Source organism: Chiloscyllium plagiosum, chromosome 40, assembly GCF_004010195.1.
Source record: "Chiloscyllium plagiosum isolate BGI_BamShark_2017 chromosome 40, ASM401019v2, whole genome shotgun sequence".
NCBI lineage: Eukaryota > Metazoa > Chordata > Chondrichthyes > Orectolobiformes > Hemiscylliidae > Chiloscyllium > Chiloscyllium plagiosum.
The window spans coordinates 1,549,501-1,565,931 of NC_057749.1; the positions used below are offsets into that span (position 1 = coordinate 1,549,501).

At 41.7% G+C, this 16,431-nt stretch overlaps 1 protein-coding gene across 1 annotated transcript in view; it reads left to right on the forward strand.

The window, feature by feature from the left end:
- idh3a (isocitrate dehydrogenase (NAD(+)) 3 catalytic subunit alpha) overlaps positions 1 to 16,431 on the forward strand; it is a 34,807-nt gene that overhangs the window by 1,973 nt on the left and 16,403 nt on the right. Inside the window, exons 3-7 of the mRNA XM_043680153.1 lie at positions 1,573 to 1,656; positions 3,761 to 3,875; positions 8,644 to 8,831; positions 14,670 to 14,803; positions 15,485 to 15,587. Coding sequence (XP_043536088.1) covers positions 1,573 to 1,656; positions 3,761 to 3,875; positions 8,644 to 8,831; positions 14,670 to 14,803; positions 15,485 to 15,587 — 624 coding nt within the window. The remainder of the gene's footprint in view (positions 1 to 1,572; positions 1,657 to 3,760; positions 3,876 to 8,643; positions 8,832 to 14,669; positions 14,804 to 15,484; positions 15,588 to 16,431) is intronic.

Genomic DNA, 16,431 nt, shown 5'->3' on the forward strand with positions numbered 1-16,431 from the left:
GTATCGATCCTTCTGCTCCTTGGATGCTACCTGACCTGCTGTGCTTTTCCACCACCACCACCACACTCCACTCTTATGTCCAGCATTTGCAGTCCTCACTTTCGCTATGCTTCCTGTTTGTATGGTTGTTTTGCTGCACAGTCATTTCTAATCCTCTTATACTGCTTCAGCTACTGTCTAAATCAGTTTGGATTCTGCTGTGAAGTTAGCAGCTATTGTGTGATGTGATGTGGCTGCATGTGAAACTACCATTGTAAGTAATGGCAACTGTGGATGCACCTTGTTTGTGCCATTAATTTAGAAATCTACGTCACTACTATGCTTTTAGATAATATGGTCTTTCTGCTCTAGAGGTGACTTTTCAAGAACAAATTTTGTTTGGTAATGGCTGATCTGGTCAGATAATGCTGGGTTTTAAATCCTTGCTTACAGTCATTACATTTACAATCAAAAAGATAAAACCTGGAAATGTTGGATGAGATATCAATGAAAATTCTCAAAGCAATTTGTTAGCCTGTACAGATTGTTCATAACAAATACTTTAATGACCATGTAAGAAGTTGCCATTCAGTAATGTCTTATTTTAAACAGTTATGAAGTAAAGGGATCTGAAGCAAATACAGAAATTGCTGGTGATACTCAGGTCTGGCAGCATCTGTCACAACTCAAAACATTAACTCTGCTTTCTTCCCACAGATGCTGCTAGACCTGAATTTTCCTAGCAATTTTAGTTTTTGTTTCAGATTTACAGCATCCACAGTTCTTCTTCATTCTATTATGAAGTAAAGGGATGTGGATAGGCTTTGAAACACTCTTTATACAGTGAAGAGATTGTGAACAAACCTCATAGTTCAGAATGTTCAACAAAAAGTACAACTGCTGTGGATACTGTAGCTGGATATCTGAAATGTCCTTTATGTTTCTATAAATGGGACTGCAGCACTCAGCTACAGTGCCAATTTATTCATGCCAAGTCTGCTTGCAGCTTCTGGTGCAAAAGCAATTGTTATGGATAGTACTTGTGTATATACGTTCCATGCAATTGGAAACTTTCTTATTCAAAGCAGGATCTTTAGACTACTGGCGATGGTTAGATTATATTACAATGTGGAAACAGGCCCTTCGGCCCAACAAGTCCACACCGACCCGCCGAAGCGCAACCCACCCATACCCCTACATTTACTCCTTACCTAACACTACGGGCAATTTAGCATGGCCAATTCACCTGACCTGCACATCTTTGGACTGTGGGAGGAAACCGGCGCACCCGGAGGAAACCCACACAGACACGGGGAGAATGTGCAAACTCCACACAGACAGTTGCCTGAGGCGGGAATTGAACCCGGGTCTCTGGCGCTGTGAGGCAGCAGTGCTAACCACTGTGCCACCATGATTGAAAAAGCAGGATAGACACAATGGGCTAAAAGACCCATGACCTGGCTGTAATATTCTGACTCTATAATATGACAGAATCAAGTATAAATGTAACTTCAGATTTAAAATTGTACTTTTCAATAAGATTCAGTGCTCCCCAGACATCCTGCTAATCTGTAAATTGCTTTTCCTATTCAGACACGGACAGTGACGTTGATCCCAGGTGATGGCATTGGCCCAGAGATATCTGACGCTGTAATGAAGATTTTTGACGCCGCAGAAGTAAATGCCTTTTAACTTCTTGCGAACAGGGTGAATGTACATTGCAGATTTTGAATTTAAATTTTTTGAGATGCTTTTAATTTTAAGGATATAAATTGGCACTCAAGACTGAGTTAAGCAATTTTAACCAAGAAAGGAATCAAGAGTTATAGGGAAATGGTAGGAAATTGGAATTGAGGGTTATTAAATCATCCATGATCTCATTTAACAGCACAGCAGCTTCCATGTGCTAAATGGCCACCTCCTCCTTCCTTATTATTTTCTGTTCTGGGTTTCAAATTCCAATTTCTTTCCACTTGATTGTCCATACTGAAAGTCATTTTAGGTACATTGCTTGTTCAATAAATTGCACAAATGATTAATTACCATTTGAGGATTTTTTTTAAGATTTGACACTCGGGTTGAGTTTCAGGTTGTAAGTTTGCTCGCTGAGCTGGAAGGTTTGTTTTCAGACGTTTCATCACCATGCTAGGTAATATTGTCAATGAGCTACCGGTGAAGCACTGGTGTTATGACCTGCTTGCTGTTTGTGTGTCTTGGTCTGTTAAGGTGGGTGATATCATTTCTGGCTCCTTTTCTCAGAGGTTGGTAAATGGGGTCCAAATTGATGTGTTTATTGATGGAGTTCGGTTTGAATGCCAGGCCTCTGCATGTTGCTGTTTAGCCTGTCCTAGCCTGGGACGCATACTAGTGATAGTGTCTTGACATACAGATGATAGTGATAGTGTCGTGTCTTTTGGTGGCTAGTTTTTTCTGCCTGTCTGTCTAATCTAATGTTTGCAAGTTTTGAGAAGACTTGTAGCTCAGGTTGAGGTTCTGGATGTAAGTTTGCTTGCTGAGCTGGAAGGTTCGTTTTCAGAGGGGGGGGACACCTGGCCCCTCAAATGGATGCTTAAGAAAAAAATTCTCAGCACTGTTTGTACATTAGGGAGATCTCTATGTATCGTGGCCAATGTATTTTTCTCAATTAAAGCAGTATATATGACCATTTGTTTCATTGCTATCTATAGGAGCTTGCAACAAACAAATTGGGATAAACAAAGTCTTGCATTCAGTGTTTCTAAGAATTGCCGAATGGATGGTCTATTGGGGCCTTTTCATGACATCCCCAGAATCTCAGATGCCAGTCTTCAGCCAATTTGATACCCTTCACTTTAGTTCCAGCAGCTAGAATCTATTGATTTTTAATTTTTTTTAAAGGAGAGCAGGCAGGAAGCTGGAGTTGAGGCTGAGATGAGATCAGCATGATTGTACTAAATGATGAAGCAGGGTCATGGGGCCTACTCCTAATTCTAATCCTAGTTATGTTCATAACCAACAAATTCACTGAAACCCTGATCTTGGAGCATGTAGAGCTGTCAAGCTTGTGTATAAAAAGAACCATGGTTAAGGTGCATGTTGCAACATCAAACATGCCAGTCATACTGGGTGACCCGCCAAACCTTCCTCGTATCTTCTATTCTAATTCCAATTTCTTGTTCTTTCCATTTGTCTTTGTTACTTCAGGAAAAGGACCTCCCACAGTGCAAGTGCATTTTCAGTCTCTTTCCCCACTCAGTCTACCCAGCCAGAGTCTTAAATTTAGGATTGTTTCATGTACTTTCATGTTTCATGCAATGTGGTTGCGATGTTGATTCTGGCAGTGCCTTGTAACAGAAAGAGATGCATACTTGAGGTAAATTAACCTACAGTCCCATCTAACCTCCATAATTTGCAGTTTATATTTTGGAACTGAGCAGGTTTCTGTCCCTCAGTTCATGGAGTGACCATAGCTGCTCAACTTGGACTTTCTATAAGTTGATAAATGAAGTTAGTTTGTTATCTAGTAGGAATTCCATTCATAAAGTGGGATTAATAGCCCTGTGACAATTTGAAAGACTTTTATGGGGTTTCCAATGTTGCCTTTTTAAAACAGTAGGAGATGTCATTTGTGCTAAAACCAGTCTTGTGATATTTGGTATTGTAATGGCCATTGAAGTGTTAAGCTGTGGTTAGTTACCTCATTCACCGCTGAGTGCACTTGAGCCAATAAGGAGCAATTTAAAATGCTGCAGCTATGATAACAGAATGAAAGCACTCAGCATTTCCTTGTTTTTTTTTTAAGGTTCCCATTCGTTGGGAGGAGAGGACGGTTACAGCCATCCAAACATCAAGTGGACAATGGATCATTCCACCAGAGGCCACAGAATCCATGAATGCCAACAAAATTGGATTAAAAGGTGCTAAACTATACTCATTTTGATGTCTGTGTTGGGTAACCATACTGTGGGTTATGGCTGACATGGGGTGGAGTGCGGGGAGAATGCCCTGCTTCCTTTGTTTGGAGAAGGTGATGGCACCCTAAAGCCTGTGTCTGTCACCATCAAGCAACTGCCAGCAGCTGTTGCAGATTCAATGGGCGTTGAGGAGATGGGTGATTAGGTCTTGGTGTCATTAACGGTGTGGGCTAAGTTTTGGATGACCTCTAGTTTACAAAGGATAGATTGTGGGAGAACAGCCAGGCGTGGTCAGGGCTCACAAAAACATAGATGAAGGTTCCAGGAGCAGAAGGGCTGCAGCAAGTACGTTAGGAGCAAGAGACCAACTGGAAAGAGACTAGGGCCCCTTAAACATCAGAAGTTATCTTTGTGTTGAATGTCAGAAGCTGGGGGAGAGATTAAACGAATATTTTGTCAGTTTTTTACTGTGGAGAAAGAAATGGAGGCTAGAGAACTCTGAAATAAGTATTGATGTCTTAAACAGTTCACATTATGGAAGAGGAAGTGCTGGTGGCCATAGAAAATATAAAGGCGAAATAATCTCCGGGACCTGGTCTAGTGTCTCCTGGGACTTTGTGTGAAGTTAGGAAGGAAATTGTGGGCCCCTTGCAAAAATATTTCTATAATTTGTAACTACGCATGAGGTGCTGAATAACTGGAGGTTGGCTAATGTTGTCTTCCTGATGAAGGGCTTTTGCCCGAAACCTCGACTTTCCTCCACCTTGGATGCTGCCTGACCTGCTGTGCTTTTCCAGCACTCCACACACACAAGATTAATCTCCAGTATCTGCAGTCTCACTTTCGCCTAATGTTCTCTTTTGTTTAAGGGATGTAAGGAGAAGCCTGGGAACTATAGACAAATGAGTCTTACTTCGGTTGTGGGTAAGTTGTTAGAAGTAATCCTCAAAGATAGGGCGGCACGGTGGCACAGTGGTTAACACTGCTGCCTCACAGCGCCAGAGACCCGGGTTCAATTCCTGCCCCATATGACTGACTGTGTGGAGTTTGCACATTCTCTCCGTGTCTGTGTGGGTTTCCTCCGGGTGCTCCGGTTTCCTCCCACAGTCCAAAAGATGTGCAGGTCAGGTGAATTGGCCGTGCTAAATTGCCCGTAGTGTTAGGTAAAGGGTAAATGTATGGGTGGGTTACGCTTCGACGGGTTGGTGTGGACTTGTTGGGCCGAAGGGCCTGTTTCCACACTGTAAGTAATCTAAAGTAATCTAATCTAATATGCATTTGGAGAGGGAGGGATTGATTAGAGATAGTCAGTATCGTTTTGTGCGAGGGGAAATTGTCTGAGAAACTTGAGTTTTTTTGAGGAAGATTGAGGGCACTGCAGTAGACATTCTTTTACTTGGACTTTAATAAAGCCTTTGGCCAGGTTCTGCATGGTAGACTAATTAGTAAATTTAGATCACATGGGATTCAGAGCGAGTTTGCCAATTGGATACAAAATTGGTTTAACAACAGGAAACAGTGATAGTGGAGGGCTGTTTTGGACGGGAGGCCTGTGATATTGCTGGGATTGTTCCTGGATCCACTATTATTTGTCATTTATAAATGATTTAGATGAAAATATAGAAGACATGCCTAGTAAGTTTGCGGATGACACCAGTCATGAAGGTTATCTAAGATTACAAAGAGATCTTTATCAATTGGGTCAATGGGCTGAAGAGTGGCAGAAGGAGTTTAATTTAGATTAATGCAAGGTATTGTAGTTTGGTAAAAACAAACAAGGTCAGGAATGATAGTTAAAAGTAGGACCTTGGGTAGTGTTGTAGAACAGATACCTAGTGGTTCAAGTACATAATTCTTTGAATTTTGCATCACCAGGTCAAGGGGTTTTGCACACTTGCCTTCATTTTCAGACCTTTGAGTATAGGAGTTGGGATGTTATGTTGAGATTGTACAGCGTGCTGGGGGGGCCTCTTCTCGAGTACTATGTCCAGATCTGGTTACCCTGTTATAGGAAGGATATTATTGAGCTGGAGAGGTTCAGAAGAGATCTACCAGGATGTTGCTGGGAATGGAAGTTTTGAGTTGTAAGGATAGGCTGGGATTTTTTTCACTAGAATGTAACAGATTGAGCGGTGATCTTGTAGAGGTTTTTAAAATGAGGGATATAGATAAAGTGAATGGTAGTTATCTTTCCCTGGAGTGGGGGATTTCAAGACCAGAGGACACATTTTTAAGCTGAGATGAGAAAGATTTTTAAAAAAGACACGAAGGGATCATGTGTGGATTGAACATCCAGTGAAAGTGGTGGATGAGGGTACAGTTATGACATTTAAAGACATTTAGATAAATATGTAATTAAGAAATGTTTGGAGGGATATAGGCCAAGCACAGGCAAGTGGGACTAGTTTGGGGATAGAGTTGGCATGGACTGATTGGACTGAAGGGTCTGTTTCTGTGCTGCATGCCTCTTTCACTCTGTGTTAAGATGGGCAGTGTTGTAGGGATGGAAATAGGCAATCTCTGTGATGCAGATTTGTAATTGGAATGTCATCTTTGGCTTAGAATGGTCTGATTCAGCCTCAGGGATGAAATCAGTGGCCAGGAACCAAGTTCACCATCTGGACTGAAGACAATGTCTTCTCAACATGTTATCGGAGGAAGTTTCTGCTTTTGAGGATTAGACACCTAGCAAGTTTTGGAGTCAGTGGAGGGGTTGAGATTCAGAGTCTAACAATTACACCTATTTACTGTGTCTATCTGTGAAGTGCTTGCATTTCACTACACATCATAAGCATTGTCATGATTTCTTGTCATTAAAACCTTTTTATCTTTGGCACTTCGCATCCCTGTAAAACCTGAGAGAAGTAGATGTCATCTGTTGATTAGTTCTAATTCTAGTCGAGTTCTAAGGAAATACAACAAGTGCTCAGAAACAAAAACTAAAATTACTAGAGAAAGTCAGCAGATTTGACGGCAACTGTGGACAGAAAAAAAAGAGTTAATGTTTCAAGATAAGTGACCATTCTAGCCATTTAAATGTCTGAATAATCTGTACATTTTAGTCTATTTTGCAAGGTATGTGATTTATACTTTTGGATTTTAATCTCAAAGTAGAAGCAGGTTGATATGGGTCATCTTTGTGAAGGTTTATAAAATGTTTTCCCCAAGCAGGCCTGGTCTAAGTGCATCAGTTCCAATTAAGAGTGGGGCTGTAGTGGAGTGGCTGGTAGACCACCTGTGGTGTTAATGAAAAAGTGTTTATACTATTTCATTGATGACAAATAAACATGTTACAGCAATTAGTTTTAGTTTTGACTTCAGGACCGAAGGTTCAAGGTTTCAGTTCAGAAAAATCTGGTGTTCAGCTCCAAAGAGAAAAGGTTCTCTTCTAGTGGGAGAATCAAATCATATACAGCAGGTTTATTCTGTTTATTTGTAGTTTCAACTTATTGATGCAGGTTGAGTCACTTAGTTGAGAATATTATAGTACCGAGTGCTTTGTCATTAAATGTCTGTTGGAAATGACTGGCAGTTTTCTCTGATTCAATGAGTTATCCTTTTATTTAACTTGGTTTACTCCAATACAGTGAAGTATGGTATCATGTACGGTCTTAAAGTAGCTGCTTGTCACTGAGCATCATCTCCACTGTGACATTCTGAACACTTGTCCTTAAGAACGGTCACTTATCTTGAAACATTAACTTTTTTTTTCTGTCCACAGTAGCTGATTTTCTCTAGTATTTTTAGTTTTTATTTCTGAGCACTTGTTGTATTTCCTGGGGTACTGGGCTAATGGTCGGATAGTGTGGATGAGCAGAGGTGGGCTAATGGTCGGATAGTGTGGATGAGCAGAGGGATCTTGGTGTCCATGTACACAGATCTTTGAAGGTTGCCACCCAGATAAATAGTGCGGTGAAGAAGGCATATGGCTACTGGCTTTTATTGGTAGAGGAATTGAGTTCCCGAGTCCTGAGGTCATGTTGCAGTTGTATAAGTCAGCTCACAAACTTTATTTATAACACATTTTTGTGTGTTTACATAGACACAGGTTAGGAATGTCTTATGTTCCTTGTTGGCCTTAACCTGCTACTTCCTTCTTTAATCTAGTGCTAGTCAATACTTTCACTCCTTTATACATCTTTTCTATTTCTATATGTTGGAACCCACTCCCTTCCAATTTTGATTAAATCTTTTTCAACTTCCCTGCAAAGGCATTGATCCCAATTATTTTGGCATGCAAAAGTTTAAATAACCATCTCCTGTCCTGGAAATGATTCTGATATCCAACAACTCTGAAGTTCAAGCTTTGATCCTTTCTATCTTCTGGCAAGGGGGCATAGCTTTAAATTAAGGGGGGGGGGGTAGGTATAGGACAGATGGTACGGGTATGTTCTTTACTCAGCGAGTCGTGAGTTCATGGAATGCTCTGCCAGTAGCAGTGGTGGACTCTCCCTCATTATGGGCATTTAAGCGGGCATTGGATAGGCATATGGAGGATAGTGGGCTAGTGTAGGTTAGATGGGCTTGGATCGGCGCAACATCGAGGGCCGAAGGGCCTGTAGTGCGCTGTATTCTTCTATGTTCTATGTCCTTAGTCAGTCTGCCCCAGGTTTCCTCAAACAGTGTTAGGTTTCCACCAAAAGGCAGATAAAACAATAAACAAATGGGTTTATCTGTTTTAACATTTCAGAGTTATAGGGCAAGTCTGCAGTTTTCCCTTAATGGTGCTCACTGCAGAGATGACTCAGTAACAAATTTTGTAATCTTTCAGGGCCTTTGAAGACTCCTATTGCAGCAGGGCATCCTTCGATGAATTTGCTACTTCGCAAGACCTTTGACCTTTACGCAAATGTGCGCCCCTGTGTATCGATCGAAGGTTTTAAGACTCCCTATAGTGGTGTAGACCTTGTTACAATTAGAGAAAATACAGAAGGAGAATACAGTGGCATAGAGCATGTGGTGAGTTTCTGTTTATAGTAAATTATATTGTCATATTTTAAATTTGATTTTGGAATGTGAACAAAACTGGCAAGGCCATAGTCATTGTTCTTCTCGTGTTGTCTTTAGAATGTGAACTTTCTCCTTAAACCACTGCAGTCTTTTCTGATGCTGATTCCAATGTCCCTGAAAATGTCAGCACAAGCAGACAGGCTGGTGAAGGTGTATAGAATGTTTGCTTTCATTAGCCATGCCATAGAATATAGGAGCAAGAAAGTCTTGATGCAACTTTGCAAAAAACATTGGTAAGGCCACAGATGGCATAATGTATGCTATTCTGGTTACCATATTATCAGAAGGTCATGATTGTGCTGGAGAAGGTGCAGAGAAGGTTCACCAGGATGTTGCCTCAAATGGAAATTCTCAGTTATGAGGAGAGATTGTATAGGCAGGGTTTGTTTTCCCTGGAGCAGAGAATGCTGAGTGGGGAGGGATCTGATTGAGAGGCATAGGCAGGGTAGAGAATCTCTTCACCATCGCAGATATCAGAGGTTTTAAGACTCCCTATAGTGGTGTGGACGTTACAGTTAGAAATATGAAGGAGAATGCAGTGACACAATCTAAGACCAGAGGGCACAAGTTTAAGGTCAGGACTAAGTGGTTTAGAAAAGATTTGAAGGGTATAATTTTTGCCCAAAGGGTGGTAGAAATATGCAATGTACTGCCTGAGAGGGTGGCAGAGGCAGGTACTCTTTCTATATTCAATAAGCATCTGGGTGAGCACTTAAAACTCCAAGGCATTGTAGGCCATGGACCAAATGCAGCTAAATCGAATTAATGTGGTTTGATGTTTATTTGTCGGCATATATGTGATGAGCCGAAGGACCTGTTTCTGCCTTCTATGACTGAAAATGGTGTTATGGTGTGCATTATGTGATGTTAATCCAGCAATGGTGAAGGAATGCCGTTGATGTGTGCCCAAGTCAGAACAGAGTAGAGTTTGGAGCTGATGTTTCTATGCCATTGCTGCTTGTGGCTACATTACAGGAGAGCGAGAGAAGAGTCAGTAACTTTGGTGAATTGTAGTGTACTCTGGATGTTGTCATCAGTTAACCAACCCATCATGAATATGGTGAAAGCTTCTCAAAGGTGCTGGCTGGCATGTCCTGGCAAGTAATGTATCACCTGCCTAACCAGATTGTTCTGGAAGGCAGAGAGGCCTGGAAATGTTAGGTGAGCTACTCATCTGAATGCCGAGCTTTTATTGTGATGTTGAAATGATCAATCACAAGCTAATGAAAACTGACATCTTCCCCTTGGTAGTGGTGAACTCTACAGTGGTGACCCAGCTCTCCCTTGCCTGAAGTGGTTTTAGTTTGACATCTGACCCTATCTGCCAGTTTTCAGCTCAGGCCTGAATGTTTTCCCGGACCTGCCAAAGGCTAAATTGACACATTCGTTACCAGAGGAATTTTAAACAAAATGAAATACTATGTAGTCATCATGAACTGTTCAACTGTAGCTTTTGATGGAAAGATTTTCAATGAAACACATGAGATGGAATAACCTGAGGAAGTTGCCCTGAAACTCAGTGAGACTGACAATTTAATAACTGGCCTCTGATAATTAGACTGACTTGCTACATGTCAGATGTGATTTCCAGCCAGAGTGTTTCCTTTTCACTGTGTTCTGACTTGACAGAGCATTACTTGGTGGATAGCTCCTTTCAACTCTCTACTGTTCACTTTATCTCTGTTTTTATTGGATGTGGTTCATAGGGGTTTACAAGATTGATGCCTGAAATGGGTGAGTAGTTTTGAGATAGATTGGACAGCCTAGGCTTGTTTCCACAGGTGTTTAAAAGGTGAGAGATGTCCTTGTTGAAATGTATAAAATACTGAATGATCTTGACAGGGTTAAGATAAAGAGGATGTTTTCTCTTGTAGGTCAGTTCAGAGCATAGAAAATAGTGGGAGTGAGCCATTTGGCTCTTTTGAACCTCCCCTACCATTCAATATAATCATAGGGGAGGCAGTGGCCTAGTGGTATTATCACTGGGTCTTTAATCTAGAGACCCAGGTGATGTCCTGGTGGCAAAGGTTTTAATCCCACGGGCAGATGGTGGAGTTTGATTCCAATAAAAATATGGATGATAAGAACCTAATGATAGCCATGAATCCATTGTCAATTGTAGGAAAAACCCATCTGGTACACTAATGTCCTTACCTGGTCTTGACTACATGTGACTCCAGACCCACCGTAATGTGAGTGACTCTTAACTGTCCTCTGGGTAATTAGGGGTGGGCAATAAATGGCCTAGCCAGTGACTCCCACATCTCATGAAAGAATACACTAAAAAAAATTCATCATTGATCCCCATACCCTGTTTCCACTTTCTCCTCCTACCCTTTTATCTCTGTAACCCTAGCAACTACATCTAACTCCTACTTGAAAACATTGAATGTTTTGTCCTCTACCGCTTTCTATGGCAGAGTCTCAACTCTGGGTGAATAAGTGTCTCTTCCCCTCGGTCCTAAATGGCCTACCCTGTTTCCTTAAACAGACTCCTGTCTGTGACTCACCGGTCATCAGGAACATCCCTCCTCTGTTTACCTCGCCTAGTACCATTAGAATGTTATAGCTTTTTGTGAGCTTCCCCCTCGTTCCACAAACTCCAGTGAATATGGTCATAACCGAACTTCATAAGTCAGTCCTGCCATCCCAGGAATGAGTCCATACACCTTCCTTGCACTCCCTCCATAGCCAGAACATTCTTCCTTAGGTAAGTAGATCAAAACTGCACACACTATTCCAGATGTGGTCTAACCAAGGCCCCTGTACAGTAACAGGAATGTATCCCTGCTTCTGTGCTGTAATACCTTTACTTTGAAGACCAATGCACCATTTGACTCCACTACTTGCTGTAACTACATGTTACTTTCAGTAACTAGTGTACAAAAACATCCAAGTGCTGTTTCACTCTCCATTCATCTGCCTTCATGTTTTGCTACCAAAATGGTTAACTTCTCATTTATCCACATTGTACTTAATCATAGAATCCTTAGTGTGGAATCAGATCGTTTGACCCAACGTGTCGACACCGACCCTCCGAAGAGTATCCCACCCAGACCCATTCCCCTATCTTATTACTCTACATTTCTCCTGACTAATGCACCTAGTCTACACATCCCTGAACACTATGGGCAATTTAGCATGACCATTTCACCTAACCTGCACATCTTTTGGATTGTGGAAGGAAATCTGAGCACCCGGAGGAAACTCACGCAGACACAGGAGAATGTGCAAACTCCACAGTGCCTGAAGCTGGAATCGAACCCAGGTCCCTGTGAGGCAGCAGTGTGAACCACTTAGCAACCATGCATTAATCTGCCATACATTTACCTACTCGTTCAATTTAACAAAATAACACTGAAGCATCTTCATAGTTCACCCAGCCAGCTTTGTGTTGTCTGCAAACTTGGGGATTTTACATTTAGTTCACTTATCTTTATAAAGTGTCCTAACATTCAAGGCTTTGGGACTAGTGTAGGTAGCAGTATATTTTGGTGTTGTGGTTCTGTTCGCCGAGCACATCGACCTGGACCCAATATACCAACCACTATAGCGGACAGCTGAAACTGACAACCGGAGCTACTAAGGATAGCTGGTCGTAAACACCGGAGGAAACATCAAAGAAGCGCTTCGCAGGAGGCTCCCAAGCACTGATGATGTCGCCTAGCCAGGGGACGAAACATTTGCAACAAAAACTTCCAGCTCGGCGAACAGAACCACAACAACGAGCACCCGAGCTACAAATCTTCGCACAAACGTTGAGTATATTTTGGTGGTATAGACTTGATGGGTCATAGGGCCTCTTCTGTACTGTTTCTCTCTCAATCTTTAATATATATTGTGAATAACTGGGGTCAATCAATCAATCACTACAGTGCTCCACTAGTCACCGCCTGCCATTCAGAAAAAGACCTTTTTATTCCTGCTGTTTCCTGTCTGCCAACCAGTTCTCTATCCATGTCAGTGCACTAACCCCAATCCTATTCTATTTTACATGCTGATCTCTTATGTTGCACCTTATCAAAAGCCTTCTGAAAGTTCCTGTAAATCATATCCACTGGCTCCCTGATCAATTCTTTGAGTTACATCCTTGAAAAATTGTGCAAGTTGAGCACTATTTCTTTTTCAATGCTGTCTATGTTCACTCCTATCAGTTATTAAATCTTTAATCGTTTATAATGGACTCTAGGAATTTCCCCTATTTCTGCCAGGGACCCACATTTGTTTAAACCTATTATCTTCTCTTCCAAGCCAATAGAAGCTTTTACGATCAATTCGTATGTTTCCAACAAGCTTCCGCTGAAACTCTTAATTTCCCCTCTTAATTAATACCTTTGTCCTTCTTTGCTGAAAGCTAAATTCCTCCCAATCCTTGAGTCTGTTACTCTTTTTTTGGCCAGCTTGTATGCCCCTTCTTTGAATTCGTGTTCCTAATATCTAAATTCATGGGTTTTTGTTTGTTAGACAAGAAAGAACAATTGATGCACACTTTAAATATTTGTTATTGCCTGATAACCATCATCCTTATAAGTAACATTCCCCAATTTATCATTATCTTGAATAAGGAGACATTTCAAAATTAAGGTTCATCCTTTTAGGATAGAGACAAAGGGCTAGTGGAACAAACCAAATACAAGTGACTATTGGTGCTCTTGAACTAATCTGACTCCTTCCCTGCCATCCTCACTGCGTTCTCTTACTCGTGCTACCTCTTGTTTGAAAACTTGGTGAGAACAAGAATCAGGAGTTCCTGCCGTTCCTTTCCTTCTGGTTTCGTTAGCTTGAGACTGTAGCTCCTAGTGGTGTTCTAATCTCTGCTCTGTTAAAATGTGCTTTTACAAGGATTGTGCAAAGCTACTTGTCTTGAGGTAAATGTGTAAGTTGCAACGTGTCAGCAGAACCACAAAACCAGACCTGTTGAGATAAATTAGAATCTGATCCTGAATTTGCTGTGTTTTGTATGTTCCTTACTTCACACGTTAGAGCTGGAATTATAATTTCTGTGTTAATTCACTAGTCTGGTATGGCCTATAAGGACCCGGGGCATTTTGTTTATCCCAGTGGGTTGAAGAGCTCTGAACAGACTGTCCTCTGTGTAACCTCATGCTAGTGGCAGCTGGTGCAGTGACTGGTTTGGAAGCACCATCCACTTTGTCTATAATAAAAGGCAAAAAGGAGGTACCAGCAGTGTTGTGTGGCTCGTAAAACATTGGAGGTCTGATTCTCTCTCCCTGTAGTGATGTCCAGGAGTTGTGTAGGGGTTTGTCAGCTTATCTCTGGTCTTGCATCTTTAACCTCACCCCTCGCCCCTTTTTTTTCTTTTTGAAAAGTTTTTTCAAATTAAAAGGAGCTTTGAGGATATGGTTGTTCTATGCACTGAGGTTTCAGTTCTTGGTGTTGCCCACTGATGTTTATCCTTACTGAGAGTGCAAAGAGTATATCAGATGCTGAATATAAATTACTGAATATCCTATTCCTGTATTGGATAAGGGTGGCTCCTTAAATATCCTTGTAGCTATGTGAAGCACTGTCTCATCTGAAATCTCTCAGGCAAAAAATGTTTTAATCGCTCCTTAGTACTAAGTTAGCAAATGTTGAAATAGCAAAATTAGTCTCGACATCTTGTAGATGCGTGAGAATGCCCTTGATTGCTATCTCTATATCTATTGTATTTGTGGGGATTTTGCACCATACACAATCGGAGTGTCATATCCCCTACTGTTGAGTAACTAAGTGAAGACTGTGGAGATTATAAACTTTGCCTGGCTATGTGTGCCCAATTTGCAGATTGTTGATGGGGTGGTGCAGAGTATTAAACTGATCACAGAAGATGCCAGCAGACGTATCGCGGAGTTTGCGTTTGAGTATGCGAGGAACAACCAGAGAAGCACAGTTACAGCCGTGCACAAAGCCAACATTATGTAAGTGGAATTCAGTCACACTTTCGCTAGCAAAGATTCTGGCTTACTTAGAACTTACATATTTAAATCTATTCCAAAGGTGCCACATCTGAAAGTCTAGCCAGTAATGTGTAGAGCAGCATGATGTGGCTGAGAAAGCTCAGGAGGCAATCCTTGTTCCATAGGGGTCCCACCACTTCACTGATCAAATGGGTTCTCGCATGTGTAGGTGGCTTGTTTCAGTTGGGGATAACTATTGACCAGAAACTGAACTGGACCAGACCTATAAATACTGTTGCCACAAGAGCAGGGCTGAGACTGGCAAGTAACCCACTACCTGCTTTCCCAAAGTAAGACATGTGATGGAAGTCTCTACTTTCCTGAATGAATGCAGCTTTATCAACACTGTAAATGTTTGACACCATCCAGGACACAGCAGCCACTGGATTGGCACCTCATTCATCACTTTCAATGTTCACTTCTTTCACTGCTGTAGCAGTAGTGTGTTGGTGTGTACCATCTAAAAGATGCACTGTAGTAACTCACCAAGGTTCCTTTGACAGTACTTCTAAATCTACACCACTACCATAGAGAGTGATGAGGCAGCAAATGTTTTGCCAGTGGTCTTTACATTCATAAGTACGTACAGAAGCATATTCCGTGAATAAACCTGTACTTTGATACTACATACATGTTTTTCAGGCGAATGTCAGATGGACTTTTCCTGAGGAAATGCAGAGAAGCAGCAGAAAATGCTAAAGATATCAAGTTTACAGAAATGTACTTGGATACGGTTTGTCTTAATGTAAGTCAGTACTATGAAATTGGAGGTTTTTACAGCACAGAGGCCCTTCAGCACATAGGGTGATTGGCACAGCACAATGTCCATCGATCATAATTCCATTTTCCAGCATTTGGTCTGTACACTTTGTATGCAACCGTGTTTCAAGTGCACTTCTAAATCATCCTTGCGTTTTTTTTTTCTGGGGGTGAATTGTTGCCTTTACCACCCTTTTCAGGTAGTGAGTTTTAGATAATTACAACCCTCTGGGTGGGAAAAGAAATCCTCAAACTCCCTCTAAAGCTCTTCCTACGTACCCTTAGACGGTGTGCCTAATTATTGGCTCCTCTACTAAGGAGGAGTGTTTCTTGCGATCAACCGTCTATGGCCCTCAGAACTTTGTACACCTCACTCTGACCTTCTCTTCTCTTCTCTTTCCCCCCCCCCCCCCCAAAAAATCAACTATTCTGTGCTCTCAGGTAGATGACCCCAGACTATCTAGTATATTTTTGTAGCCTAATTGTTCCAATGCAGGCAACATCCTGGTGAATCTTTTCTGCACACTCCCTAGTGCAATCTCATCCTTCCTATTGTGTGCCAACCAGATCTAGAACATAGAAGAATACAGCGCAGTACAGGCCCTTCGGCCCTCGATGTTGCGCCGATCCAAGCCCACCTAACCTACACTAGCCCACTATCCTCCATATGCCTATCCAATGCCCGCTTAAATGCCCATAATGAGGGAGAGTCCACCACTGCTACTGGCAGGGCATTCCATGAACTCACGACTCGCTGAGTAAAGAACCTACCCCTAACATCTGCCCTATACCTACCCCCCCTTAATTTAAAGCTATGCACCCTTGTAATA